At 32.2% G+C, this 27307-nt stretch overlaps 7 protein-coding genes across 11 annotated transcripts; 4 read left to right on the forward strand and 3 right to left on the reverse strand.

Annotated features, from left to right (window-relative positions):
* Positions 1–186: 186 nt before the first annotated feature.
* On the forward strand, positions 187–2401 carry LOC126768222 (probable dimethyladenosine transferase). Its single transcript, XM_050486197.1, has 5 exons — positions 187–366; positions 691–877; positions 981–1284; positions 1443–1664; positions 2009–2401. Exons 1-5 carry the CDS (start codon positions 309–311, stop codon positions 2156–2158), a joined length of 921 nt encoding a protein of 306 aa, XP_050342154.1. The 5' UTR covers positions 187–308; the 3' UTR covers positions 2159–2401.
* Positions 2156–3158, reverse strand: LOC126768232 (uncharacterized). The gene is made up of 3 exons (XM_050486205.1): positions 2832–3158; positions 2501–2602; positions 2156–2419 (listed from the first exon to the last, which is right to left on the reverse strand). The coding sequence occupies exons 1-3, from the start codon at positions 3072–3074 to the stop codon at positions 2267–2269; spliced, it is 498 nt and encodes a 165-aa protein (XP_050342162.1). The 5' UTR covers positions 3075–3158; the 3' UTR covers positions 2156–2266.
* A 350-nt stretch (positions 3159–3508) lies between these two features.
* LOC126772588 (mitogen-activated protein kinase p38b-like) lies at positions 3509–13428 on the forward strand. Of its 3 annotated transcripts, none has more exons than XM_050492992.1 (9): positions 3509–3742; positions 4191–4327; positions 4641–4834; positions 5257–5366; positions 6667–6791; positions 7315–7394; positions 10511–10632; positions 10910–11040; positions 11887–13428. In XM_050492992.1, the coding sequence occupies exons 1-9, from the start codon at positions 3639–3641 to the stop codon at positions 11964–11966; spliced, it is 1083 nt and encodes a 360-aa protein (XP_050348949.1). In that variant the 5' UTR covers positions 3509–3638; the 3' UTR covers positions 11967–13428. The 3 variants fall into 3 exon arrangements, with proteins under 3 accessions (XP_050348949.1, XP_050348952.1, XP_050348953.1); XM_050492995.1 differs by lacking the exon at positions 7315–7394 and adding an exon at positions 8373–8452; XM_050492996.1 differs by lacking the exon at positions 3509–3742 and adding an exon at positions 3875–3893.
* A 1163-nt stretch (positions 13429–14591) lies between these two features.
* Positions 14592–19207, reverse strand: LOC126772408 (E3 ubiquitin-protein ligase Topors). 2 transcript variants are annotated; one of them, XM_050492779.1, is made up of 6 exons: positions 19058–19195; positions 18560–18670; positions 18260–18482; positions 17890–18059; positions 17008–17217; positions 14592–16921 (listed from the first exon to the last, which is right to left on the reverse strand). In XM_050492779.1, the coding sequence occupies exons 3-6, from the start codon at positions 18464–18466 to the stop codon at positions 15454–15456; spliced, it is 2055 nt and encodes a 684-aa protein (XP_050348736.1). In that variant the 5' UTR covers positions 18467–18482; positions 18560–18670; positions 19058–19195; the 3' UTR covers positions 14592–15453. The 2 variants fall into 2 exon arrangements, with proteins under 2 accessions (XP_050348736.1, XP_050348744.1); XM_050492787.1 differs by lacking the exon at positions 18560–18670 and having other exon boundaries at positions 19058–19207.
* Positions 19208–19980: 773 nt separating this feature from the next.
* Positions 19981–20833, forward strand: LOC126772713 (NADH dehydrogenase [ubiquinone] 1 alpha subcomplex subunit 5). Its single transcript, XM_050493241.1, has 3 exons — positions 19981–20128; positions 20297–20458; positions 20548–20833. The coding sequence occupies exons 1-3, from the start codon at positions 20111–20113 to the stop codon at positions 20722–20724; spliced, it is 357 nt and encodes a 118-aa protein (XP_050349198.1). The 5' UTR covers positions 19981–20110; the 3' UTR covers positions 20725–20833.
* On the reverse strand, positions 20825–23945 carry LOC126772706 (tax1-binding protein 3 homolog). Its single transcript, XM_050493228.1, has 3 exons — positions 23767–23945; positions 23546–23674; positions 20825–23221 (listed from the first exon to the last, which is right to left on the reverse strand). The coding sequence occupies exons 1-3, from the start codon at positions 23818–23820 to the stop codon at positions 23033–23035; spliced, it is 372 nt and encodes a 123-aa protein (XP_050349185.1). The 5' UTR covers positions 23821–23945; the 3' UTR covers positions 20825–23032.
* A 1403-nt stretch (positions 23946–25348) lies between these two features.
* LOC126772693 (NADH dehydrogenase [ubiquinone] 1 alpha subcomplex assembly factor 2-like) lies at positions 25349–26757 on the forward strand. 2 transcript variants are annotated; one of them, XM_050493215.1, is made up of 4 exons: positions 25349–25432; positions 25544–25633; positions 25715–25865; positions 26485–26757. In XM_050493215.1, the coding sequence occupies exons 2-4, from the start codon at positions 25546–25548 to the stop codon at positions 26681–26683; spliced, it is 438 nt and encodes a 145-aa protein (XP_050349172.1). In that variant the 5' UTR covers positions 25349–25432; positions 25544–25545; the 3' UTR covers positions 26684–26757. The 2 variants fall into 2 exon arrangements, with proteins under 2 accessions (XP_050349172.1, XP_050349163.1); XM_050493206.1 differs by lacking the exon at positions 25349–25432 and having other exon boundaries at positions 25442–25633.
* The last annotated feature ends 550 nt before the right edge of the window (positions 26758–27307 follow it).

The raw sequence follows: 27307 nt of genomic DNA on the forward strand, positions 1-27307 counted from the left end.
TTTCTTACTCGGTATTGCTAAATACTAAAAAAATATATATTTTAAAGTATTAATATAAATGATTACTGCTATATTATTTAATTTTATTAATACTAAATTGATTATCCAAAAAAATGCTGATTTAATAAGTTAATGCTAAACACTTATTACAGGCTCAACGATGAAATACCTTCTGTAGGAAGAAAAGAAAAATGTTTAACAATTAATTGTCAATGTCAAACACACTAATATTTATTTTATAACTGATTTTAATTTTTGTTCATTAGATTTATTCTTACAGTAGAAGATTGTAAAAACCATATTTCATAATGCCTAAAATTAAGGCTGAGAAAAAATCTAGGATCCACAATGAAGTTGCTAAGCAAGGTAAAAATATTGATATTGAGGTTAGACAAGCATGAAACAAACTTTATTTTTTTATTTAAAAACAAATTAAGTGTCTTACAGTGGCCCAACCAACAATAAAAATTAAATGAATTGTGAAAATCATGTAAACTTGTAACGCCAACATCACTTTTACTCAAAATCAATAACTTATAAATATTAAGTGCTCAATACTAGGCAATTACCATGTTATCACTAAGTTGATAAACCTATCAGTTGAGAGAATTGTCAACAATATCTACCATTTTTGTGGATGAATAAATATTTCCTTGATATTCATTATATTACATACAATTCATTTTGCAGGAATTCAATTTAACAAAGATTTTGGACAGCATATATTAAAGAATCCTCTTATTATTACTTCTATGTTGGATAAAGCAGGCTTGAGACCCACAGATGTTGCACTTGAAATTGGTCCAGGTACTGGTAACATGACAATCAAAATGCTTGATAGAGTTAAAAAAGTAATCGCCTGTGAAATCGATACCAGGTATTTGCATAAATTTTTTAGTTAATTAGAAAAAAATATTGATTTTTTACTATTTCAGATATTACTTTTAACACAACTCTATTGTTCCAAATCTATTTCTCAGGCTGGTTGCAGAACTTCAGAAGCGTGTTCAAGGTACACCATATCAAGCCAAACTACATATTCTAGTTGGTGATGTCTTAAAAACAGAATTACCGTTTTTTGACATATGTGTCGCAAATATACCTTACCAAATTAGTTCACCGTTAGTATTCAAACTGCTTCTTCACAGACCATTCTTTAGATGTGCGGTTTTGATGTTTCAACAAGAATTTGCTCAGAGATTAGTTGCGAAGCCAGGAGATAAATTGTACTGCAGGTTGTCAATTAACACTCAACTCTTGGCCAGAGTTGATATGTTAATGAAGGTACAGATAATAGTTTTTAACTAAACAATTTTCTATATTATGTAATTTGACTTTTATGTATCTTTCGTTTTGATGCTTACCTATACAACTCATAAGGAAATGAAATGTAATATTATATATTATCATTATTATTTTATTAAAAAAAATCTCTTTCACAGGTGGGTAAAAATAACTTCAGACCACCACCAAAAGTTGAATCAAGTGTAGTTAGAATAGAACCAAGGAATCCTCCTCCACCAATAAACTTTGTTGAATGGGATGGTCTTACAAGGATAGCATTTGTTCGAAAAAATAAAACTTTGGCAGCTGCATTCAAACACAACACAACAATGGCTGTACTCGATAAAAATTATAGAGTGCATTGTTCTTTACACAACAAGGTGAATATGTAATTATAAAAAACTTTTACTAAAAATTCAAAGTATACATAAAGTACTACAATAGCCTGTCCTAAAAGTTTTCAACCTTTGGTATATATACCAAGGTGTTTGTTCATTATGTTCAATAATGGTAGCCTTACTAATAATATTTTTAAAAACTAATATTTCTGTAGCAGTTGATTTAATATTCATAAAAATATTATTTAATTAACAACCCCATAAACAACATTTTAGTTATAGCCATTACTTTTTAATATTTGTTATTTAAAGTAATTATATTATACATTCACAATTTATTTTGAAGTGTTTAGTTTACTCCTACATACCTTTATATTTGTTTTTAGGAAATACCAGAAGATTTTGACATGAAAGAAAAAGTGCAAAACATATTAACAGCAGCTGAGGCCGATCAAATGCGAGCCAGGACAATGGATGTTGATGATTTCATGAAATTGTTACATGCTTTTAATTCGGAAGGAATACACTTTGCATAATAACAGTTGTTTATTTTCAGACATAGCATAATATTTAAACAATGCAATTTCTATTGTAGATTTCAAAATAAACTACTAAAAATCTATTTCAAATTAAACAGAGTATGTTTACTTAGAGCCAAAAATTAGAGAGTTGGTATAACCTCTATCGGCAAAATCTGAATCTTTCGTACGTTCAGATTTATAAGGAAAACCAGGTTGCCCAGGCAAAACCATTGGCTTAGTACGGGTTACCCTCCAGCCTCCTTTTTTAGTCCAATCCTGAAAATTAAAAATGATTCCAATATTTTTTTGTATATTTGTACAACATTTTTAGATTATATCTCGTATGTGTATACTCACATTTCCACTGTATTTGAAGTAATAATGAATGGCCAGAACACCAACAGCTATTAAACCAAGTTTTCCAGTAATGTATCTATAATCTGCTGCACGCTGGGCTCCCTAAAAATCACAAAGAGATTTTTATAATTTTATCAAGTCTTATGATGATTTTACATTGATATAGAAATTGATAAATTATAAAAAAAATTCTAAGTTTTAGATAATCAATCAATATGAGAATTTTGTTATTGAACAAAAGTTAAGCCATTATCAATGGTGTCAAATGTATTAACAAATTAATTATGATGTTATTAAAATTATATAGGTTAGTTTTGTTATGTAATCTTACCAGCATAGGTGTCAGTTTATCATATAATACATCTAAAGGTTTTCGATAAAATCGACGAATTGGATTTGTTCGTTCCTTCCAATACTCTTCGACATGAACTGGTTCATTCGCAGCTAAAACCTGGTCTTTTAGCCATTGCTTGCGCCAAGCTCTTTCAGCATCAGTCATACCAAGACATCTTTCTCTTTCAGATGCCACACGACCCGCAATGGCTATGGGTTTTACGCCCGCTGTCTGTGCCATCTTTACTTACTTTAGGAGTTATCCTCAAAAACTAATGTCTAATCCCAATTCGTAATATTTTTCTCAAGTTTGACATTGACATTTAAAATTGTTTTTTTCTTATGTTTATTTATGATACTTCAAGAACTATCCATACAGGCTAATCTTTGAAATAATAATTAAAGCCGTATTATAAATTTTATATTATCACTCAATAATATAAAAATAAAACCATAGGTGATATGAAAATACTATAATTTGCACTTTATTAAATTTAAATGTATAACAGTACTTTTAAATACACAATTTTGAACCTATTTGGTATAATAAGTAACTTAGAAAGGTATATATTTGTATACTTCGAATTCAAGGAATGTTCCAATGTTTCTCAATACTATATATTTAGGTTTTTTTTTTAAATAATGTCATATCTTATCTGTCACAATTTGCTACCAATGGCAATAAATTGGCAATCGCGCCGTGTGACAGTGAGATAAATTATTTTTTCAACGCAAACCTTAATTTTTGTTTACGTTTATTTCTTATTTATATAATTGTAAGTAGTTGTTGAAACAGGAGATAACCATGCCTCGATACCACACAGTAGAAATCAATAAAACAGAATGGATTGTACCTGAAAGATATCAAATGCTTACACCTGTGGGTTCTGGCGCTTACGGTCAAGTTTGGTATGTATTTATTTAGAATGGACAGGCACGTTGCCAGTATTTATTTTTAAATATATTTTTTGTAAAGAAGATAACATATTGCATTGATTATAAGTAATAGTAAAGAAAAACGTTTTGAAGGAATTAATTTATAGAGCACTGGTTTGTGTGGGTGTAACAGGTTGCGTGAATGTCCTATCATTTTAATTAAATATTATCTATTGATTATACTGATTAAATAACAAACAAATATAGGACACCTTAATTTATTCCAAACTTAAAATAGCTGTTAAGTGTGGACATAAGTTTACAACTTGGCTATTTTTATCCTTAAAATTTTTCATATTATAATTGTATAGAAAATTAAAACTTCCATATTAACCAAAGATTCTCATCAATAATTGGAATGAATTAATCATAATACTGATAACAAGATTTGATAATGTATAATCTTAAATAACTTTTCCAGCTCTGCCATTGATACTTTGCATAATATGAAAGTGGCCATCAAAAAGTTGGCAAGGCCCTTTCAATCAGCTGTCCATGCTAAGCGAACATACCGGGAACTGAGAATGTTAAAACATATGAATCATGAAAATGTGATTGGTGTGTATACATTACTTTTTTAATACTTAATAAGCAAAGAGACTACCAAAAATTATAGCAATATTTTTGTAATTTTAACATTATTTAATGTATACCATTCTATTATAGAATTTTGCTAACATATTTATGCGGATATTATTTGGAGTATCTACTTATAGTGTTTCAAGTAATTTATTTCTAAGTTAAATAAAATAATGTGGATCAGTCATTCATTCTTTTAAATGAACATTATCTATATTTACAATTTAGTATTTTTTAATTATTTTAACTTCATATTAGTTTTAACATTTAATGGACTTTTAATTTATTGCAGGTCTTTTAGATGTATTTAGTCCAGAACGGGGCTTGGAAGAGTTTCAACAAGTTTACTTGGTGACACACCTGATGGGTGCTGATTTAAACAACATTGTTCGCACTCAAAAGCTATCAGATGAACATGTACAGTTCCTTGTCTATCAGATCCTGCGAGGTCTGAAGTATATCCATTCAGCGGGAATTATTCACAGGGTAAAAAAACAACTATACAATTTTTTTAATTATTATAATTTATGCAGAAGTTTTATTTATGAGAGTTAAGTTACAGCTTATGATTATACGTTAACTTTATAATTATATGATGAAATGATTTATATAAGAACATTATGTAGTCTTTCCTAGACTTTTCCTAGACGTTTCCTAGAGAAACATTATAGAATCTATATGGATTCTTTTTACATTATATGGTATGAAATAGACTATTGGAAAATGCAAAGAGAATTCATGAGTACAGAACTCATGTGCAAAGATACAATATTTTATAGATTGCTCAACAAAAATATCTAATAATATTACTATAGACATTTTACAGACTTAACTGTATGGAATTTATATTAGTAAAGACTATGTTTAGTCTTAATAAATCAACATAATTATTTTGTTATTCATTATAGGACTTGAAACCTTCAAACATTGCTGTAAATGAAGACTGTGAATTAAAAATATTAGATTTTGGTTTGGCTCGACCTACTGAGACAGAAATGACCGGATATGTTGCCACAAGGTATGTATATACTTTACAAAAGTAAAATCATCATCAAATAGAATGCTTTAGAAAAATAAACTGTCACAATTTCCACGGGTACCATGAAATAACACAAGACAGAAGAAATTATATCTCCTATGTATTTGTATAGAATGATATAACATTAAAATAAGATGCAGGGATATTGAAACCCTATTTTACATCAACTAATATCATAAGTGCAAGTGACGTTGTTTGTCTGTTACACTTTCACATCTTCATCATATCATCACTACTCACCCGATCATCATTAATTTTTTGCATACATGTTGTCAGGGTTACAAAAATGGACATAGGATACCTAACACTTACCTTTCCCTCGTCTGAAATGAAGCCACATTAAATTGTTTGCTTAGAATCTTTGTTAGACTTCACAATCTTTGAAAACTTATTTTCTAATCAAGTTTTGAATAAAATTATTGATAATATTCGTTTGATTATTGATTAATATTATGTTACGGTACTCAGAATTTATAATAGAACTTGTCATTTTCCCCTTTTCTCAATTAACTAGAAATTGAGTTTAGTGCAGTATGTTACAGTTATGTTACCTGTATGCTGTATGCTACCTGTTTCATAAAAAAACATCTTCAATCAATATTCCCATCTTGTAGCCTACTGGTGGTAGGGCTTTGTGCAAGCTCGTCTGGGTAGGTACCACCCACTCATCAGATATTCTACCGCAAAACAGCAGTACTTGATATTGTTGTGTTCCGGTTTGAAGGGTGAGTGAGCCAGTGTAATTACAGGCACAAGGGACTCTGGTGGTAGGGCTTTGTGCAAGCTCGTCTGGGTAGGTACCACCCACTCATCAGATATTCTACTGCAAAACAGCAGTACTTGATATTGTTGTGTTCCGGTTTGAAGGGTGAGTGAGCCAGTGTAATTACAGGCACAAGGGACATAAAATCTTAGTTCCCAAGGTTGGTGGCGCATTGGATATGTAAGCGATGGTTGACATTTCTTACAATGCCAATGTCTAAGAGCGTTGGTGACCACTCACCATCAGGTGGCCCATATGCTCGTCCGCCTTCCTATTCTATAAAAAAAAAAAAAACATCAACAATTATATAGATCATATTTATTTTTTGTTACTATTTCATGCAATGTTATCAGATGAGATTTATAGCAGGTGTGTTCTAACGAGAGAGATTCCTAATGCATTTTTGTCAGATTCATGTTTTGTCACACCGTAAATGTATATGATATAAATTTTGGTTATTGTATGTATTTTAATACACATGGATAATATCCATATCCATAATATTATTGTCTGTAGGTGGTACAGAGCACCAGAGATCATGCTCAACTGGATGCACTATAATCAAACTGTCGACATCTGGTCTGTCGGATGCATCATGGCCGAACTACTGACCGGCAGAACTCTGTTCCCTGGCACAGACCGTATCCTTTTGCTACTTATAATTTTTTATCATATGTATGACTTATGTGTATCGTAGATTTTTATATATATCTTTTTATTTATGCTTTATTTGTACCATTATCACTTTATATTAGTTTTTTTTTTTAAATAAGCATGGCAAATCTTGTATAAGTGTCAATAGAGAAAACTCAAGCGGTCTGTGATATATATTTTAAATATACCTCAGGTAAGTTTTATAATGCTTACTAAGTCTAAAAATATAGGTTAAGATTAATGAAAAAACAAATGAAAAAATAAAGATAAGACATGTACAACACAGAATAAGCGATTGAAGTGCAAATTGTTACATTTAGAAATGCTGCACTGGATGTCATCCTTAAATTAATAATCATCGCGTCCATAGACGTAAAAGTTTCATTTTAATAACGACTCACATCAATAATAAAATCATTAGAAAATGCTTTATGTGGTAACACTGTATTTTAGCTTTCAACGTAGCATAAATTCACTTTATTTCGCTTGTAAACCTTAATGGACCAACAGATATTCATCAGTTAAATTTGATCATGGAAGTTCTCGGTACACCAGCACAGGAATTCATGCAGAAAATATCCTCAGAGTCTGTGAGTATATCCATACATTGTGGGAGATTCCGGTTGAAAGACATGTACATACCTGATTATATTAGGCGTAATAGAAGTCTGCATTTATTATTATTTGTGCCCATAAACAGATTTTAAATTGCTTTGTTGTGAACTACATTCTAACTAAAGAAGAAGTAAAGACTAATAAACTACATTGATATTGAATTGACGCGATATGATTGGTCAAGATTCAATGATCAATGGTATTCACTATGGATTCGCGAAAAAATGGCATTTTTAATGACCGAGAAGTTAGTACCGGAATTTTGGGAAGTAAATTAAAGAAGGTATAAGTAGTGAAGCGGAATGGTGTTATATGATAAATAAAAATATAACCGTAACAGCCTGTGAATGTCCCACTGCTGAGCTAAAGGCCTCCTCTCTCTTTTTTGAGGAGGTTTGGAGCTTATTCCACCACGCTGCTCCAGTGCGGGTTGGTGGAATACACATGTGGCAGAATTTTAGTGAAATTAGACACATGCAGGTTTCCTCAGGATGTTTTCCTTCACCGTAAAGCACGAGTTGAATTATAATCACAAATTAAGCACATGAAAATTCAGTGGTGCTTGCCGGGTTCGAACCCACGATCATCGGTAAGATTCACGCGTTCTTACCACTGCGCCATCTCGGCTTTATGACTATATATTAATCATGAACTGTTTGTAGTGTTTTTATACGGCAGAGCTATTAGCGAATCGCATGGAATATGATCTACGGTTTGTTTATCTTTACTCCTTTTTAGATTGGAATTTGTCTATGATATTTGTTTGTAATGTCATAAATACATAAAATTGTCAATAAATGTTGATAACTAAATAGTAATCTGCATATGGGCTCTTATTAAAGGCTTTTTTTAATATTTATTGTGCTTGTAATTGTGCTTTAATTAAACTCTGGTAATGTCTCGTTACTATGCTTGTGTAAGTTTGGTGCTTGCCTTAACATTAATGCGTTCAGATATTGATCATCTCACAAGAATATTATTTCTGTGCGGAAAACCAGAACAAGAGACGGTTGACAAAATAATAAGCGAAGAGGTAAGCTAACTAATAATTAACTTTGATAATGACGTACCCAATTTTATACGATGTTTTAAATTGACTGCTATTTAACAACAAATATACCTTTCGTGGCTCGTAACCGAACCATGATAAAGAATATTGTTGAATACTACTTTTTAGAACAAAATTAATAATTGGGTCAATTTATTTCAGTTCTGGATTTCGTGTCGCGCTTCTAATGCTTTTAAATAATACAGTCAGAATAACTTAGTATTAACATTGCCGAATAATTAATTATCTGTGGAAAACATTTGAATAGAAAAGTTTTTTTTTTTGTGTCATCTATTTTATACATGATATTGGCAGAATATTTTGCGCTCAAATAGGTAGATACACGCCAGAAAAGGAAAAAAAAAGTTTTTGTTCTAGTTTTGAATTTTCTTATCAATTAACGTTAAACCATGAATTGTTCATTGTATTGATTTAAAAAATATTGCGTTTTGTACTGTAACCGTTTTGTCTTTATCTCTGTAATTACTTGTAAATAGTGTCGAGTGATGTTTTTGTGATAGTTTTAAATGTTTTGTTATTATGTGCATATTGTTTGCAAATTCATGTTGAAGTATAACAATGTGTCAATCAGTTTGTGCTGTAACTATTGTTTAAGGTATATTATATACTAGCTGACCCGCAACCACTTCGTTGGGCGGTAAACATTTTTACTTGTGATGAAATTATGATCGTGGTTCGGTTAGTACTGAGTGCTATGATTTATTTCCTGACTGTCAAAAGTCGCGTTGGCCACGAAATCCGACTACCACAAAGTCTTTTATTTTTTCGGGTTAATATATATAGCCTATGACACTCACAAATAATGTGACTTTCTATTGGTAAAAGAATTTTCGAAATCGGTTAAGTAGGCCCAGAGTTTACCCCCTACAACCTCACAAACTTTACCTCTTTATAATATTAGTATAAATATATCTATCACTTCTCAATGAACTATGCAACTTTTACGGCATTGACCTGTGAAGCGATTTAAAGAGAACCGCGCTTCTATAAAACGCTTTAACACTGCTCTTGGCGCTGCTTCTATAATATTTTATAATGTGGCACAATGACAGGCTTAAGGAAACGATTCCAGTACATAAGCATTTGAAGAAATAATATAATATGTGTAGATATAATAAGTACAGGGCGCATATGCTAGTCCTCTCTTAAATAAGATGAAATACAATATCGCCAGTGGAATGAAAGAAACGCTAAAGCGCCAAAATGGTTCACTTGAGGAAGAACTTTTATTTTTTTTATTCAGGAAATAAAAACTTTTTAATGCGGTATAGCTTAAATGAATACAGTATTATTATTTTTTGTCTAAATTTATATTACATACAGATATTAAGCTCTATTAGCTCTTGTAATGAGAGTAAGCAGTAAGTCTTTAGGTTGTGAGGGAATCTTAATAAACTGCTTATTTATCCACTTCAACAGTATCAATTTCAATCATAGTAATAAAAAATGCTCATAGACTGCAACGTAATTTGATAAAGTTATTAATATATATATAGTAACGATATTTTTAGTCTTTTTTTGTTTTAAAAGAGAAATTCGTTAATAGCATAATTACAAAAATCTATGAAAGATGTCTACATGTAAAGTTCTTTGTCAAAAAAATAAGGGGAATATTGCTGCTTGTCTTTATATTTCAAAGGCTGTACCTAGTCAAAGAATTAACTAGGTATGACAGCCTTCTTATCAAGCTTCTCGCATATGGGATACCATCTCGCTTGTCCAAGTTGATTCCCGGTTTCCGGAGATATCCTTACTTCTTAGTAATCATCGATGGCTACCCATCTGATTGAACGTTTTTCAATGCTTGTGTTCCACAGGAATCCCTATTCTCAGGAAGGATACTATAACCTTTCTTTGAAATAGGATGAACAGTGGCCAGTTTCCATGCAATCGGAACTATTCCATTAATGTAAGAGAGAATGAAAGAGAATTCGTGCATTAGGGGAGAGGAGTCCTGCAGTGGTTAAAGTGTAATGTTCTTGTTATGTACTACCTTACATATTATCGTTTTGGCCATTTCAGGCGCGTAATTACATCCAGTCGCTGCCCACGCTGAAGAGACGTGACTTCCGCGAAGTGTTCCGCGGCGCGAACCCGCTCGCCGTCAATCTCCTCGAGCTCATGCTGGAGCTAGATGCTGATAAGTGCGTATAGTATAATAAAAACATTAAAATTGTTGTACCGTCGTTCTTATTTGAGCATATTTTGAAATAAAAAAGATAAGTAAAAAAAGAAATCTCAGAATGGTTACAAGAGTTATGACTTAAGAGTATTATATTCAATGAATAGATCCAAGTAGATGTAGTTTTTTGGAGTGTATACTGGTCATTGCATTATTAGGCATATTTTCTTTAAAAAAGTATTGAGTGGGGGTAAATTCTCTACACGTGATTGTATATTATGGTTTATAACCGTGGGCAGACGCATCACGGCGGAGCAGGCGCTGGCGCACGAGTACTTGTCGCAGTACGCAGACCCCACGGACGAGCCCGTGTCGGCGCCCTATGATCAGAGCTTCGAGGACATGGAATTGCCAGTTGACAAGTGGAAAGGTAACCCACGTGCGCTGTATTCTGCAAAAGTTATACTATTGCTTAAAATTTATATTTAAATATAGCCTATTCCAACCTCAAAAAAACCGAGATGGCCCAGTGGTAAGAACGCGTGAATGTTAACCGATGATCGTGGGTTGAAACCGGGCAAGCACCACTGAATTTTCATGTGCTTAATTTGTGATTATAATTCATCTCGTGCTTTACGGTAAAGGAAAACATCGTGAGGAAACCTGCATGTGTCTAATTTCTCTGAAATTCTGCTACATGTGTATTCCACTAAACCGCATTGGAGCAGCGTGGTTGAATAAACTCCAAGCCTCCTCAAAAAGGGAGAGGAGGTCTTTAGCCCAGCGGTGGGACATTCACAGGCTGTTACGGTATTCTAACCACAAGAGGAGTAAAGACAAATAAAAAACTTGACATTGAACTGACGCGATATCATTGCTCGATATCCTGCATAAGTTAGCGGATATAAGTAGATAAGTGAAATAGTGTTTTATTATAAATAAAGATTAATTCATCAAGATTAGATTACTTTACTCCTTTGATTGAAATAGGTAAAAGGCGTTTTAACAGTCGCGTTGATCTAGTAACTTGCTTATAAAGCTGATCCCGACGTTTTCGGTTCAAACCTGCTAGGTCGGGTTAACCTCTGAAAGCCCTTGATCCTGTGGTAATAAAGACTGCTCTGTGTTTGGATCTGTGCACACACACTTGTGCGCTATAATATGGATGCGCAGTTTGCTAATCTGTTAATAAAGGCAGTCGTAGTAGAAATCGGTCAGTGAGATATTATCATATGCGTTTAAATTGACGATTTTTAAACATATATCTATTTTACAGAACTAGTATGGAAAGAAGTAGTGGAGTTCAAGCCTCATCCGCAGCACATGAATACGGTGATCGAAGTTAACCCTTCATAATTTAAATGTTGTCACATTAAAAATATACAGGCCATAGGCCATTTTACTTATTGGACTATAATGTGATAAAAGGAGCAGGCGACCGGGAAATTTTAGATTACGGAAAAAAAAAACATTTTGAAATCGTATTACGTATTATTATAGTAAAAAGCTCTACAAAGCCATCATTAAAATTTAATTTTTCAAGAATACATCGAATATATACTATATAATATAAATAGTGTATAACTATGATTTTTTTGATGATGATTTTAGAGTAGTGACATTTTTATTATTTTCTAAGGAAAATAAATGGCATTGGATTATTTCGTGTTTTAACAAACGGCGCGCTTTAATAAAGCGTACACGGTTCAGTTTCAGGCAAAAGTTAAATATATAACGATTTTAACAATTTTGTTGATGAAATTTCAAATCTACATCAATTTTTCTCAATTTTCGTCGATCGACTAAAATGAAGCCGTGTAAGCCGTGTGGATCCGCTGTATTAAAAATTAGAATTAAAGAAAAATCAATATGGGGAGCAACTAACCCGGACGTCTGTCTCCGTTATCAAGAGTCAATTCTTATACGTATAGATTATACGTCGTTATTAAATGTTATTTAATAACATTTTTCTGCCGGTCAGTATGTAACAGTATAAATAAACTTAAAATTCTACAACGATCGTAGCCTTATTTATCTATGGATGCTTATGTTAATTTCATAGACATTTTCTAATAAGTTTATTCCAGTACGTATATGAATATGAAAATAAAATAAGTTGTCTTATTAAAATTTCTTCTAGAGTTTATTGATAACGATGAATTTCGTATTTTAACTTGTAAGTAATATTTATTCTTTTGCCCATTAATGAGCTTTGCGTTAATTATTTGTATTTTATTTTAATCTTAGTGATTTAAAAATGATCTAAGAGTTTTTATTTTACATCTTACATTATTCAATTTTTTTTTTAAATATTTTAAAATTATAATAATGGGACTATTATATTATCTGTTTGGATAAACTTTAAAAGCTTTGTGATGAAAATATGGCCTAATATATTGTTTAGCGCTAAAATGCAGTTTAAAAATATTGTATGCTTTGTCTTGCTTTTTCAAAAATAGGTAAAACATACTGGAAAATACCGTCCATCTTAGATGGCTTACATTATTGCTCATTTTTTTTTAAATAAGATTAAGAAAGAAATATATATATTTTATATACAGGTTTAAAAACCGATTGCCATAATCAGAATTGTTACCTACAATTAATTGCCGCATCAAGTACAACTCCGTCACAATAGCTGAAAAGTTATTTTTTTATCTGTGGCACAAATCCTTAAAGTTTAAAACGTTATTTCGAAAGTGTACGTGACGTTGTTGTATTCGATGTGCGACGTTCAAACAAGTTTTATCTTGTTTTTGTAATGTATTGTTATTTTGACTTAAGTTTAGTATTTGAATCAATATAAGTTTACCTCGAATTTATCTTTTATTTTATAATCTTTTTTCATCCTAACGTATTTTATTAATGCGAAAGTCTGTCTGAAGATATTAACTACTCTAGCGATCTTCAAAATTTTGCATAAACAAAAGGACTTAACACCTGATCCCCCCTCACAAACGCGTGTGCATGTGTACGATTTGTTTACTACACGTTTCATACATTCCTACTAGACTATTAAGTAAAGGCCTGCTACCGTGTAGAGACTAGGTCTTATGGTGAAAGTTAGATGCTTATTCCACCTTAACCGGAAGACGCAACTCTCAGTCTACCTCATGGCGGTGTAGAAATAAAACAAAAAAGTATTGATAAAACAATTGATATATACTGGCGATTTTGGAAATCGTATAAATTTATCTGACTCCAAAATATTTCAGGAAAAAGTTACAGGAAATTTTCTGCTCTGTAGTTTTTGTAACTATTTAACCCGGGGTGGCGCTGAAGAGATGTTGTATTGAAAAACAGATTTTTGTACTTTTCTTTTAAATTTAAAATAGACAGCTAGATTGGCAACCTGATGATGGTAAGTGGTCATCACAAATTGACCCAGGAAGAAACTTCAACCATCCCTTACATCGACAATGTGCTACCAACCTCGGAAACTAAGGTCTTATGTCCCTTGTGCCTGTAGTTACATTATCAACATAACCAAGTATTGCTAAGTAAGAATATATGATGAGTTGGTTACCACAAAGCCCAACCACCAAGTAACAGGAAGTGGTACTATTTATCCGAGATGGCGGCGCGAGCAGTGTACAAGCTCTACTAATCTACCAAACTATATTAGCTTATATATATAATACAATTATGTTCTCCTTGACTTTTAGTATTGAAAATTTGTATGTTTTCAATGAATGGACTATATTACAATATTCAATTTACCGGATTAGAAACCAATATCGCCACATTTTTTCCCACAATAATTTGTTGTGAACTGCTTGAAGGCGACGCATAATCTCAATGGCGGCTTGCTTTGATTGAACTCGCGAACATCGTGAAGATCCACATGTTCTATCCATTGCGCTATATTGGCAAAGATAAAGTATTTAAAAAAGTATAAAAATATGCATGTATTTCTGATAAAGTCTTTTCATCTCTTTTTTCTATTCCGATTTATAACATGAAATGTAATAAAACTCCGGGTTTATTGAGTACATTAACTTTTAATTCGACAGACAGTTCAGCACTTCTTATTTTCTTTGTACAATGAATAGCGGTTTTAGTTTTTCTATGAAAATAATGAAACCTCATCAGACGTACTGAATGTCATCGTATTTACATTCTCAACGTGTTGGTACATTCATATTCCTTTATGACAATTAAGTATCTCAGGTTTAATTTTACATCTCGCTATATATTCTCAACTCATTGTAAACCATAATGGAATCTTCAAATTCGATAAAAAATACCCGTATTTCAAACAAAATCTAACATTATCTTAAAATAAAGATGTTATAAAACGACACTGGAATTTTGAATAATTTTGTACATAGGGCTAAGTGATTTGCCATCTGATCGAATGTGGTATTGATGACATTTTGGTAAAATTACTTCGTATTACTTTATTAAGCAATGACCATATCAAATACAATCAATCGATTAAGATCAATAAGTTAACACTTAATGTCATTAGCATTTTTCGTAAATCAATATTAGACTTTGGATGAAAACAATATGAAAGGATATATTACAAAGAAAAAATAAGACATCAGTTATAACAATATTTACAAAGATGGCATGCAATATGATGCTAGGATCTGACACGTGTCTCACTTTTTTCTTTTAGAAACGTGGAATTAATATAAATAATTTAATTGAATGATTTTTACACACTACATTAAATTTTAATTCTATTACCAAATATTTAAATCGAATGAATGAATGAACAGTACAGATGACACACTAAGCGATCCTTTAGAGATCCAGCTCGTTAAAGATAAGATACATCCAAGAATCCATAAATAATATAAAATTATCACAATGTTTATTTATGTTTTTGAGATATTTACAGCGAAGAGAATGCGTTTGCTATAGAAAGATTTAGGGGTAGATCGTCATCGGAATCTGAGTTATCCGTGACCATTCCGTGTCTGCTGCTTTCCGTCGACCGGTTTATATCATCCCGTTTCGGTCCCGAGTCCATCGAGTCTGTATTCAAACTTTGATACGGCGAATATTTTGAACTACCACTCGATTCACTCGAGGTTTTTTGATTACTAATTACGTTAACAACACTCCTCAGTCTTTTGCTCTCGCGGCTTAATCTGCGACGGTTTACATTATTTTCTAACTTACGTTTATTATTCCTAGACGTTCCACTGGTGCTGGGCTGGTCTAGATTCGGCTGCGGCGGCTCCTCGCACGCTGAGGCGGAAACCGCCTCGCTAGACTTCTTCGAGGACTTGACGCCTTTTCCGGAGTGGGACTTACGTTTACCACGCTTCTCTCGCACGGGCAGATTGTTAGAGGATTTCTTAGTTTTGCGATGGGAAAGATATTTCTCTTTTCTTCTATTTCTCTCCGCGTACCCGAGTCTCCTCCGAGTCTTCTTCCTTTTGTTCTCGGTCTTGGAACAGTCGGTATCGGTGGAGGGGTGAGAGGAGACTGACGTGAAGGGGGAGGTACTGGACATGTAGGACGAGGAAGAGCAGCGGTCGTCCCCGGTGGGCGTGGTGCGGCGCGTGTCGGCCGTGCTGGCCGAGTGCGCGGAGCCGAGGCGGCGGCGCGTGCGCGGCGGCGACGGCGACGGCGTGTAGTTGCTGTCGCTGTCGGAGTCGGGCACCTGGCGCTTGAGCGTGAGCTTCACGAGCGGCGCGGGCCGCCCGTCCGGGGCGTCGCTCGGCGTCTCGGCGGGCGGGTTCTCCTGGACGATCACGTCGCTGTCCGAGCCCAGGAGGTCGACGACCTCCGGCGTCCGGTCCTGGGGCGGCTTTATGTACCCGACCACCATGACCTCCGATGAGTCGTCGTCCGTATCGGACTGAGATATGGTTTCGATAGGAATTACGTTGTCGGCGGTCGGTTCGGGAATATAGTTTTGCGGGTAGACGGGGGCCGGCACGCGGGCCGGAGCGGGCACTCGGGACGGGCCGGGTGGCGGGTCGACCGGCTCGGAACTCGAGATCATAACGATGTCGGAATCAACGCTCGCCTCGGACTCCGAGCTCGATATTACCTCGTTGACCATCGTGGACACCCTGGTGTCCGTGGTGTATTGTACGTTGCGATCGTAGCCGGTCATGTCGTAGGGCGTGGAAGCGAAGCAGTATAACTCGTGTAGAAAATGTTCAGTTCTATCTCCAAAATATCTCTGCAAAGTCTCTCTGAACTCGGGTGAGTTGATGTGGTACTGAGGGAGTAATTCTAAAATTCGTGCAATGACATAGGAAATGTGTCCAATGTTTTCATTTAATAAATAATGTAGTTCTCTATTCAGCCATGGTACAAGCCGATGCATTTGAGAATCGTTGTACCTACAAAATGAAATTAATCTAATAAGTATTTATAGATCAAATCATCTCTGTATACATTACATGAAATAAAAAGATGTGTCATTCACCTGTAAAATTCAGGCGAACAGTCTCTAAACCTGCCGGTGAAGTCGGGCAACGGTCTAGCCCACAGGTTGTAACGGTACACAGTGCGACGGAAGGAGGCAGGTGATCGGCGGCGGTGTGCGGGCGGGGGAAACACATCCGCCATCATAGGATAGTGGAGCAACAGCTGCTGGATGGCAATCGTCTCCCGCCGCGGCAGAGTCAGCGTCGTCCTAGGCAATTAAATATCATCAAATGAATGCTTCATATTCTACTCTACCATAAAAAAAAAATATTTAATAGAAAAAAGGAATTAACTTATTAAACGAAGAGATAATCACACTTTTTCTTAAACAATGAGAGCCTGTCACAACCAATGTGTTACTGTGTTTTTTACACAGTTCTTATATATTCGCGATTGGATCATTCTGTCCAAGTTTTGTTCGAGTGTGGTCAATTTTAAAGAACAATTCATTTTAAAAGCTCGATTCATTCGAAAAACGTTTAATGATTCTTTTGAACACATTTTATTCTCTCATTGGTGATTTGGTAACCAACCACACTTGACAACAATATTCAAGTTTACTTCATACCAAGCTATTGTATAAATGCCTTTTTGAAATCCTTAGAGTATTTTAAGATAAAGCAAAGTAATTTAAAAGAAGCTGTCATTATACAATTAACATGTACAAAGAGCTTATTACTAAACAGTATTCCCTTAAACAAGGGATAGCTGTGATGCAACAAGATAAGAATTATGTTACACAAAAAGAAGTAATATTTAATTATCTGTATTTTGAAAGGGGCTCATTGCAGACTTGTAATTAGGATATTATAATATTTTTTTTAACTTTTTCTGTCACAGATTTTAAATAATCTATTATTATATATGACAAAGATTTTACCTGTATCTAAATCTTCTAGTAGCTGTTGCAAGATTGTCAATTTCAATTCTTTCAGCAATTTCATCAGTCTGCCTTTGTTCCACCATGTATTCTTCATACTGATGGTTTGATCGGACATTGTGAATAATTGATCTGAAGTTTTGCTTACACAGGGGACATTCTGCTTTAACCTGAAATAATATTGCAATTATAAATAAAGATTAGGTCTTTTGCTTTTAGGAACCAACAGGGAATTAAAATGACATGAAAACAATTTCCACCACAAGCATTTAGTGTCATGCATGTTCAGATATTTATAGATAAATTATCTATAAATATCAAAATAGTTATAATTAAATAACTACAACTTATAATATGAATAATGACTTACTTTACTCCAGGTGAGTAAGCATTTGAAGCAAAACTGATGGAGACAAGAATCGGTAAATGACTTGTTACGACACGTTCCGAGGCATATTGCACACTTTGGTGGTGGTGAACTTCTACCACCCTCATGTTGAGGACTGCTATCATCACTTTTAACACTACTAGGATTGGCACCAGAACTGTCATCTTGAGCTGTTGACAGTGTATCCATGGTTGATAACACCTATCTATAATAAAATAATACCATTCATATGTTAATAAAAGTTGTCTACCATTTATTATCATATTATATTGAAATTTATACCTTTAAAATTTATCTTTAAATCTCAATAAACAATTGCTGTTAGCAACAGTATCTGCTTTATAAATCCATTTTTCAGTTAAAAGCAACACACCAATTGAAATCTACTGTTATCTAGAATACATGTATCATAATGTTTAATTATAGATTATTATAGTTATAGATGAAATTATGAAAATTTATTAAACTTTAAGACTGAGCGGTTGTTTAATTTTCAATGGTCCTTTAGCAATACATGTAGAATTTATTCTGAGAGCTATTTACATGTCTTCCCAAAAAACTGAGTTTTGGCCATCTTAAATTGACTTCGATTAATCTATACTGATTCGATTTAGTAATCGAATAAAAATAACGTTATCACTCAAACACCAGGTAATAACTAATCAAAGCTGATGGCTGCTTTAATTCTCGTAATTCTCCTCTGAACTTAAATTTGTCACCTACTGTGCCTCAAATCCTGACAAACAAGTCTAGAAAGGTACATTACAAATCAATGATTACCTTTTCATAAGGACTAAATCACACCGAAATCAATACTTCAAAATTTTTACTTTTTAACATTTGCACTATGGCTGCAAAGCTCTATTTTACTGTAATGCAACGATTTTTATTTTATTGTCGTAGTGCGTGATTCTGATGTACATGTATCTTGACAAGAAACATTATTGGGTGAACATACTCAAATATAAATAATAAATAAATCACTGATTGCCATTACAAAAAAATAAAAATAATAAAAAAATATGGATTTTATATATTTTTGTAATTGGTATGAATTATTAAAAATTAACAACATAAGTTATTAAAACTTTACAATGTCGATGAATGATATTTAAAATTACATTACTGTTACATTTAAAATGTAATTACTAAATTATTAAATTCTCATCTCTTGAATCCACGCAACAATTCAAATTAATCACAAGTTCATTATTATGGTCATGATGTTAAAAATGTTTTTTTTATCTTCACTTCAAAAAGGAATGCTTTTTGGTAATCACTGCTTAAGATTATGCCCCGTCTAGTGCAGCGCATATCATATAAAGGATAAATGAACAATTTAAGATAAAGGACATCCCCTTATTCTTCAATGCTTGAGGCCTATCCTCATACTTAGAGGAATAAGGGGATGTCCTTCAGACTGCTGATTTTGTACTTTGGCTTCGTCATACAGACTTTCCAGCACTTGAATGTATCGTCAATCACCGTTGTAAAATCTCTAAAACAGATTAGGTTTCGATAAGATCAAAAGCCTTTTATAGTCTACAAATATTATTTTCTTTATATTTATTTTAAGCTCGGTATATAGAAGTAAATTTTTTCTCATAAATATCTATCTTGCCGAGCTATATACATTATTATAATTTTTTTTTTTTTTTAGTGGTACATACTTTTTCAATTTATTTCTAAAATCAACTAAAATTAATAAAGTACCTAACATATCTTGTCATTTGTCACTGTCAAAAACTCTTATAAAGTAAATATCGAAACCAAAGGCATTTACGGAATAAATCTTTAGGAAAATTAGAGTTTTCTCTAAATAATCATAGGATAATGGGGTTGCTTAAAAAGGTTTTAGCTTTTTACTTACTACCTGTAGATTCCCTTTCTGAATTTAATGGTTATATAACAGCCATTAATTTCATTAAGTTGATTTTTTTTAAATTAGTAAAAATAGTCAAACTTTGGTAATTATTGCAAAATATGTTTTTAATTGAAGTTTATAATCGTATATTCTAGACGACAGGCCTGGTGGGCATGGCTGTGGCACCTAACCCTCATCATACTTTAGGGTCACTATATGGCAAAATTCTCAGAACACTCCAAAAGATGCCCGAGTCATCAGTATATAGGAAATATACTGAACAGATTGTTAAAGAAAGAGCTGCTGTTTTAAAACAGGTAATTTTATTACATTATTATCTGAAGACATTGTAATTTTATTGATGTAAATTGCGTCAATTAAAGCCTGATTTTTTTATAACTTTTAGACAAAAGACACATATGAAATTGAAACTAAAATAAACTGTGGTCAAGCCGAAGAACTTATTGTTCAAGCTGAAAATGAGTTAAATCTGGCACGTAAAATGTTAAACTGGAAACCATGGGAGCCATTAGTTGCCAAGCCTCCAAAGAGTCAATGGGATTGGCCTCCAACTAAAGCTTAAACAAATGCATCAATAGGGGAATGAAATAAACATCTGTTCCATTATTATTCATAGAATGTGATTATAGTTTTAATTTGTTTGAAATAAAGAGACAACAGTATAAATTAAATAACATTTTTATTCTGAACAACCTATAGAAACAAGAGTTTTCTTACTATGAATATATCATAGTATTGAATATTCATGTCAAATATATTTCACAGTACTAATCTGTAATACTGTTTTACTCATAAAAAGTGATAAAAATATGAAAGAAAATTACATTAATATTTTAATGTCACATGGCAGCAAGTTTTTATATTTACAAGTGAATTATTTTTGCATAATTGCTTACAATTTTGTATAATTATAACAATTCAATAAACTTGTGATCAATACAAGCAATGACTCTGTAAAGGTCTTATAGTTAATACAAATATCATCTCCAACACACACAATCATAACTTGAAATATTGAGTCTCATCACTTGAAAATCATCATAAAATATATCTTAGTAAATGAGCTTGGCAGTGAAAGTGATAACAAGAATTGATACTTGATATTGATGCTTTTTTTATAAATGAAAACCCTGCATATTTAATATAGTAAAAATGTTTTTTTTTTTGTTACAATTATAAAAAACTTAATTTAATGTAATTTTTAATCAACAGAGTTATTTTACAGTATTTTCAGGTGCAACAGTTATTTATATTACATTATTTCTTAGAAATTACAATAAGTTCACCTTAGTTTTTTAATTATTTTTTAAGGATAATTATAGTATATCAAGTTACATAAGTTTTTGATTGTAGTAGCAAAAATAAAACTATTAAATTAAAATGCATGCTATCCACTTAAAGCGTAAATGTGAAACTCACTTTGGACCATTGTATAAAATTAAATATTTAAAAAATAAGCAGCAAAAACAAAAACACTTATGTGTATTGCTTTATTTATTCATTTGTAAATGGATAAAAATGTTTTATGCTCTAAATAATTCATAACAAACTTATTGCTAAAGAGTTTTAAGGAAAAAAAATGTTCTGGATTTTACATGAGTAGATTTTTAAGACATACATATATGTATATTGAAGGTAAAGCAGGTTTTTGCAGTTAAATAAAGTATAGCTAAGATAATCTTATTGCAAAATAATATAAATAGATAAAAAATAAACTTTTTCCTATATTGTAGGTAATTCAAATATATATCAGCTGGTACACTTTTCTTAATTTGTTATGAAGCCAGTTACATTAAAAGTCTATTTAGCCAGAACATTTTAGTACATAAACATAATATATAAATGTTTATTTAGTTGACAGTGACACCACAAAACACAAAGTGTTTGAGTGGTGGGTTTTGTACCTTAATAAATATGACTTAATACTAAAACTTAATTAATAAATAAATTACTGTTGCTTCAATGATTTACTTAAAAACACATTTGTTTTGACAATACAAGTCATAAAATATACAAAATACTTAAGTGCCAATAGCACAATGGTTTACGAGCCATCTAGTGGTGTTAAAATCTCAGTATTGATCCTGATCCCCTGGCTATTGTTAAATAGGAATTTTAGTATTTTCTTAAAAAAAGGCATTACTAATATTATTTTTAAGAACAAATAAAAAATTATCAACAGTTAATTGAATTGGAATCTCATTTAGGAAAAGATTAACATGTACTATTCTTTGGCATGTCACTGCAGTACCCAAAGATATTATTTACCCATAATTATTTTCTGTCTGTAAAATTAATGTTTTAAATACGAGAGTATTTAAATAAATGATAAGTATGTCAGAAATGCGATAGCAAAATTTGGCACATTGCAAAAATAAATCAAGGAATGTACATTTATTAAAATAATCTAACCATTAAATTATTATCAATAACATGATAATAATTGACAAAAATATGATATAAATGATCCATACATTAAAATTCATCACATTTTTTTTTAACATTTATATAAATAGTTCAATTAATCTTTATATATTATGAGAAATACCCATTATCCTAATTTTGTTTATACTGCAGGACACATGTCATCTGCATGACAATATGAATGCTCCTATTTTGCCAACTCTTAAGATTTGTAAAAATTACAATGGTAACTCACTCATTTAAATGGTGTTAACTGTTCTTAAAAGTTACCAAACCATGAAAAATAACTAACAACAAAATATAATATTACTGAGTTCTTCAATATACAAACTAAATGCTCAATATTTCTAAAAATAAATAACTTTATAAAAATTACTCATTCTACAATACTTGCCTTTGAACTCTTTCAACTTAAAGAAATTTTAAAACAACCTTTACATCTTCAGTTATGTAGATGTTACCCCTTTTCTAGCTACGAGTAGGTTAAGGACGGGGTGTTTTTTTATATAACTAACAGCTTTTTTATGTGTTACCATTGTGAAGTCATAGCCATTGCATTGTAAAATTTTGTCATGCATCCTTAGACCTGCCTTTGCAGCAGGGCTTCCTTCGTGAACTTCCGTTACATAAATACCCTAAAACCAAAGACAATACTTATATAAATAAAAATTCATAATTATATTATACAAATAAGAATTATTGATTTATTTTAATGCAATTAAAATAAATTAATATTTTTTAAATAAAATTTTTATACATGTAACTCTATATAATTGATTGATCATGCTTATGATAAAACAGATTAAGAACAAACTTTAATAATACCAAAACACGAGTTATCAATAAAGGCTAATGATGCATACTTAAAATAACACAAATTATGATTAAACATTTATTAATGTAATAATTCTATAAACATATATAGTAAATACTACTAGTCTTATTAATTATGTACTTACATTGTCCGTATAGCCCTGGGGACTCTTACGATAGTCTTGGTCAATACCACCGCCGATTTTGAACCCACATTTCATAACTTCTCGACCTTCTGCATCAACACCGGCTTCTTTTTGAAGGGTTATTGGAATCTGCGAGATGTTTAAACATATAAATTACCTACTTTTGAGAAAACAATAAAGAAAGAAACAAAACTAGAACTGGGAGTGGTCTCCAAACTAACACTAAGACATTCCATAGCCGTTCCGGCTTGGTGTTGAAAAGCCATTTTCGCCATGATTGCGGTTTAATATTGATTTATTTATAGTAAAATTTAACTATTTTTAATTACAATATCCTTATGCTTTCGTATGACGTCTCAGAAAATGTTATAAAATGTATCAAATTATCAATCAGCGTTGAATATATCTTGACAGTATTTGACACAAGACAAGCAACCTGTACTTTGTACTCCACAGAGAACATAATCACTAAGCTTATACACTGCACACAGATAAGATTTAGTAAGTAGTTTTTGGCATTTTTATTATTTTTAAATTTAAAGTAGGTAAGTAAATTACAAATAGGCCACCTGATGGTAAGTGGTCACCATCGCCCATAGGGATGATTCTGTAAGAAATATTAACCATTCCTTAACATAATTGGGAACTAAAATGTTATGTTCCTTATGGCTGTAATACACTGCCTTACTTAGTCTTCAAGTTGAAACACAAAAGTATTTTTGTTTGGTGGTAAATATGACCGATGATACCTAAGAGCTTGCTGAAAAGCCTTAGCACCGAGTAAAGAACGTTTTCCATACTTTTTATTAAAATCTATTGGAAATCCAAATTGTTTTTACTTTTAAGGAGATTTAAATTTAGTATGTTTGTTTTATATTTAGCTATTAAGACAATTATTACATTTTAATTGTAAAATTTATTAAGATGTTATTTGTTTATAGTAGTTTACATTTTGAACAAATGGTAAACAATGATATTATACTTGTAAAAAGACTCAAATTCTGTCTATTTGTTTTTATCAGTTTTTGCCAAAAGTGCACTGATTGGTTGATTTGTGTAAAATTTTTGTACATAAGTGATAAACACGAGCTATTTTCTTTATTTCGTACTAGTTTAATTACGCTCTAGTTACGTAATATCTTTATTGGTCAATAAATAATGAACGATTATTTTTTATATTTAATAGTTATTTTTTTAAATTGTGTACCGAATATCTTAGGCTGGGAATTGGGATTTTTTAACGCTGGAAAAACGCATTACGCGTTTCCCCCACGGGATCAATGGGCGTGTGTGGGGCTCGCCGATGTACAAGGCACCGAGTGCGCCCCGAACATCGGAATATCCACTAAAATACCAGCGGTACCCTATCCATCTTAACGAGGAGCGCCACGAGATTGCTTGCGCATGCTACCGTGACCTGGGAATTGGGATAAGTTCACTTTTATACGACAAAAATATTTCAAGAGCTGCCAACTCTGTAAATATATTGTACCGTACCGTACCGTAACAGCCTGTGAATGTCCCACTGCTGGGCTAAAGGCCTCCTCTCCTCTTTTTGAGGAGAAGGTTTGGAGTTTATTCCACCACGCTGCTCCAATGCGGGTTGGTGGAATGCGGGTTCCACCAACCCGCATTGGAGCAGTGTGGTGGAATAAGCTCCAAATATATTGTAGCGTAATTAAAATAATAACATTTTTAGTGTTTACAAATATTATTATTTATATTTTACATAGTAAAAATCAAATCTGTCAAATGAATTAAATAACAAAAATAATATATTGTTTTTTATCTCTGACTCTGATTATATGACACTTGACAGTGGTAGTGTACAAAATTGTCTATTAAATATTAAACGTCTGTTATGAACATTATTATAAAAACGCAAAAGTAAGATGAAGTATAAATCGATGAAATGAAAATAATATAATGATGAATGGATTTTTTAATTGTAATTTGCAACAGACATATTTCTATCATTAACTTTAGTTTTTCTTTTAGCAATGGGTGAACATAGACACGTTTGGAGAATAGTTATCAGAAATTTTATAAATTCCCTTAAACCAAGGCAAATCCAAGGAAAGAATATAGGCAATATATATTTTATTTTTTGAATATTACTTTACAAAATACGAATTTTAATTTAAGTGTTGATAATATGTTTATTTGCAGGGAAGGATTATATTGGAAATGTATATTATGAAATCCCTGCAGATCCAAGTAAAGGAAAGAGGAAGCCTTCACGTTGGTATGACCCACCGAAGGGCTTAGATTTTCAAGACCCATTACCTGCGGAGTGGGAAGCATGGCTAAGAATGAGAAGGTATGTGAAATATTTAATGTTTTACCAAAGGCAAATTTTTGGCCCAAGGTTCGGTGGGACACTAGTTTTACAAAATATATATCTGTTATTATACAATTTTCCTTATTTTTTTTGTCTCAATAACTAGAAAATTTATAATAAGTTTCATGGCTCACATGACAAAGAAAACTAGAGGAAGTACTTTAGGGATGATAGAGATATATGCTTTTTTTATTGTTAAGCATCTGGGAAGTAAACACATGACATTACATTATGATGACATTACATTATTGAAATATAATATATGCCTAAAAATATACTTCTCATTGTATTTGAATGAAAAGCCAAGTGGGGGGTACAGACAATTGTTGGTCTCTACTTGGGAACTATTCTTCATGTGACTGGGCCTTACTTGGGGTCCTGTCAGCATCCCTCTTTATAAAGTGATTTTTTCTTTCATAAATAGAATCACTTTATATATTGTAGTTAGGTGCAGAAAATTAAAAATATCTGATTTCTTTACATTAAATTTAGCCTTCGTAAACAACAAATTACCTATATAGTAAACAGTAAAAGATCAAACAGCTGCCTCAGCAATGGGCCTTGACCATTATTAAAAAAAGCTATGCTATTTTTACAGAATGGAGCCACCTACAGAAGAAGAAATAGCCAAGAATCTTGCCATTGCAGAAATGAAAAAGATAAATGCTGCAAAGATTGAAAAACAAAGGTTGCTAGATGGCGGTTCTCTACCAGAACCAGTAGAAAAAGGTCAAGAGTCATTTCCATCTTATTCAGAATATACTCCAGGGGATCCAACTAACAAATATAGAAATTGAAACATGAACATAAAATGTAGTATTTATTTATTGTAAATAGTTATTACTAATAAAATATAATTAGTTTTAAAATATGTTGGTAATTTTGTTTTTAATAATAGCTGATAAAATATGATGCTTATACCCTTAGTAATTCTGGCCACACTAGTCAACTGTGCAACTGACACAGTACACAAGAGTGTGGACTAAAAACAGGCGCATTGTATATCTCTCATAATCTGATGGCACCAATTCAAATAAACAAAAATCAATAAAAATTATATTTTTCTTTTATGATACACACAGAGCGGAATGAAACTTATATAATACTGTGCTATGTGTGTGTACAGAAACATGATTGAAATAACAGACTTCAAAAATAATATGAATATTGTTAAATATGTCAATGCAGTTATAAGGCGCAACAATATTTTTTTTTTTTTAAAGAATAGGAAGATGGACGAGCATATGGGCCACCTGATGGTAAGTGGTCACCAAACACCCTTAGACATTGGCATTGTAAGAAATGTCAACCATCGCTTACATATCCAATGCGCCACCAACCTTGGGAACTAAGATTTTATGTCTCTTGTGCCTGTAATTACACTGGCTCACTCACCCTTCAAACCGGAACACAACAATATC

The sequence above is a fragment of the Nymphalis io genome, chromosome 1 (genome assembly GCF_905147045.1).
Source record: "Nymphalis io chromosome 1, ilAglIoxx1.1, whole genome shotgun sequence".
In the NCBI taxonomy this organism is placed as follows: Eukaryota; Metazoa; Arthropoda; class Insecta; order Lepidoptera; family Nymphalidae; genus Nymphalis; species Nymphalis io.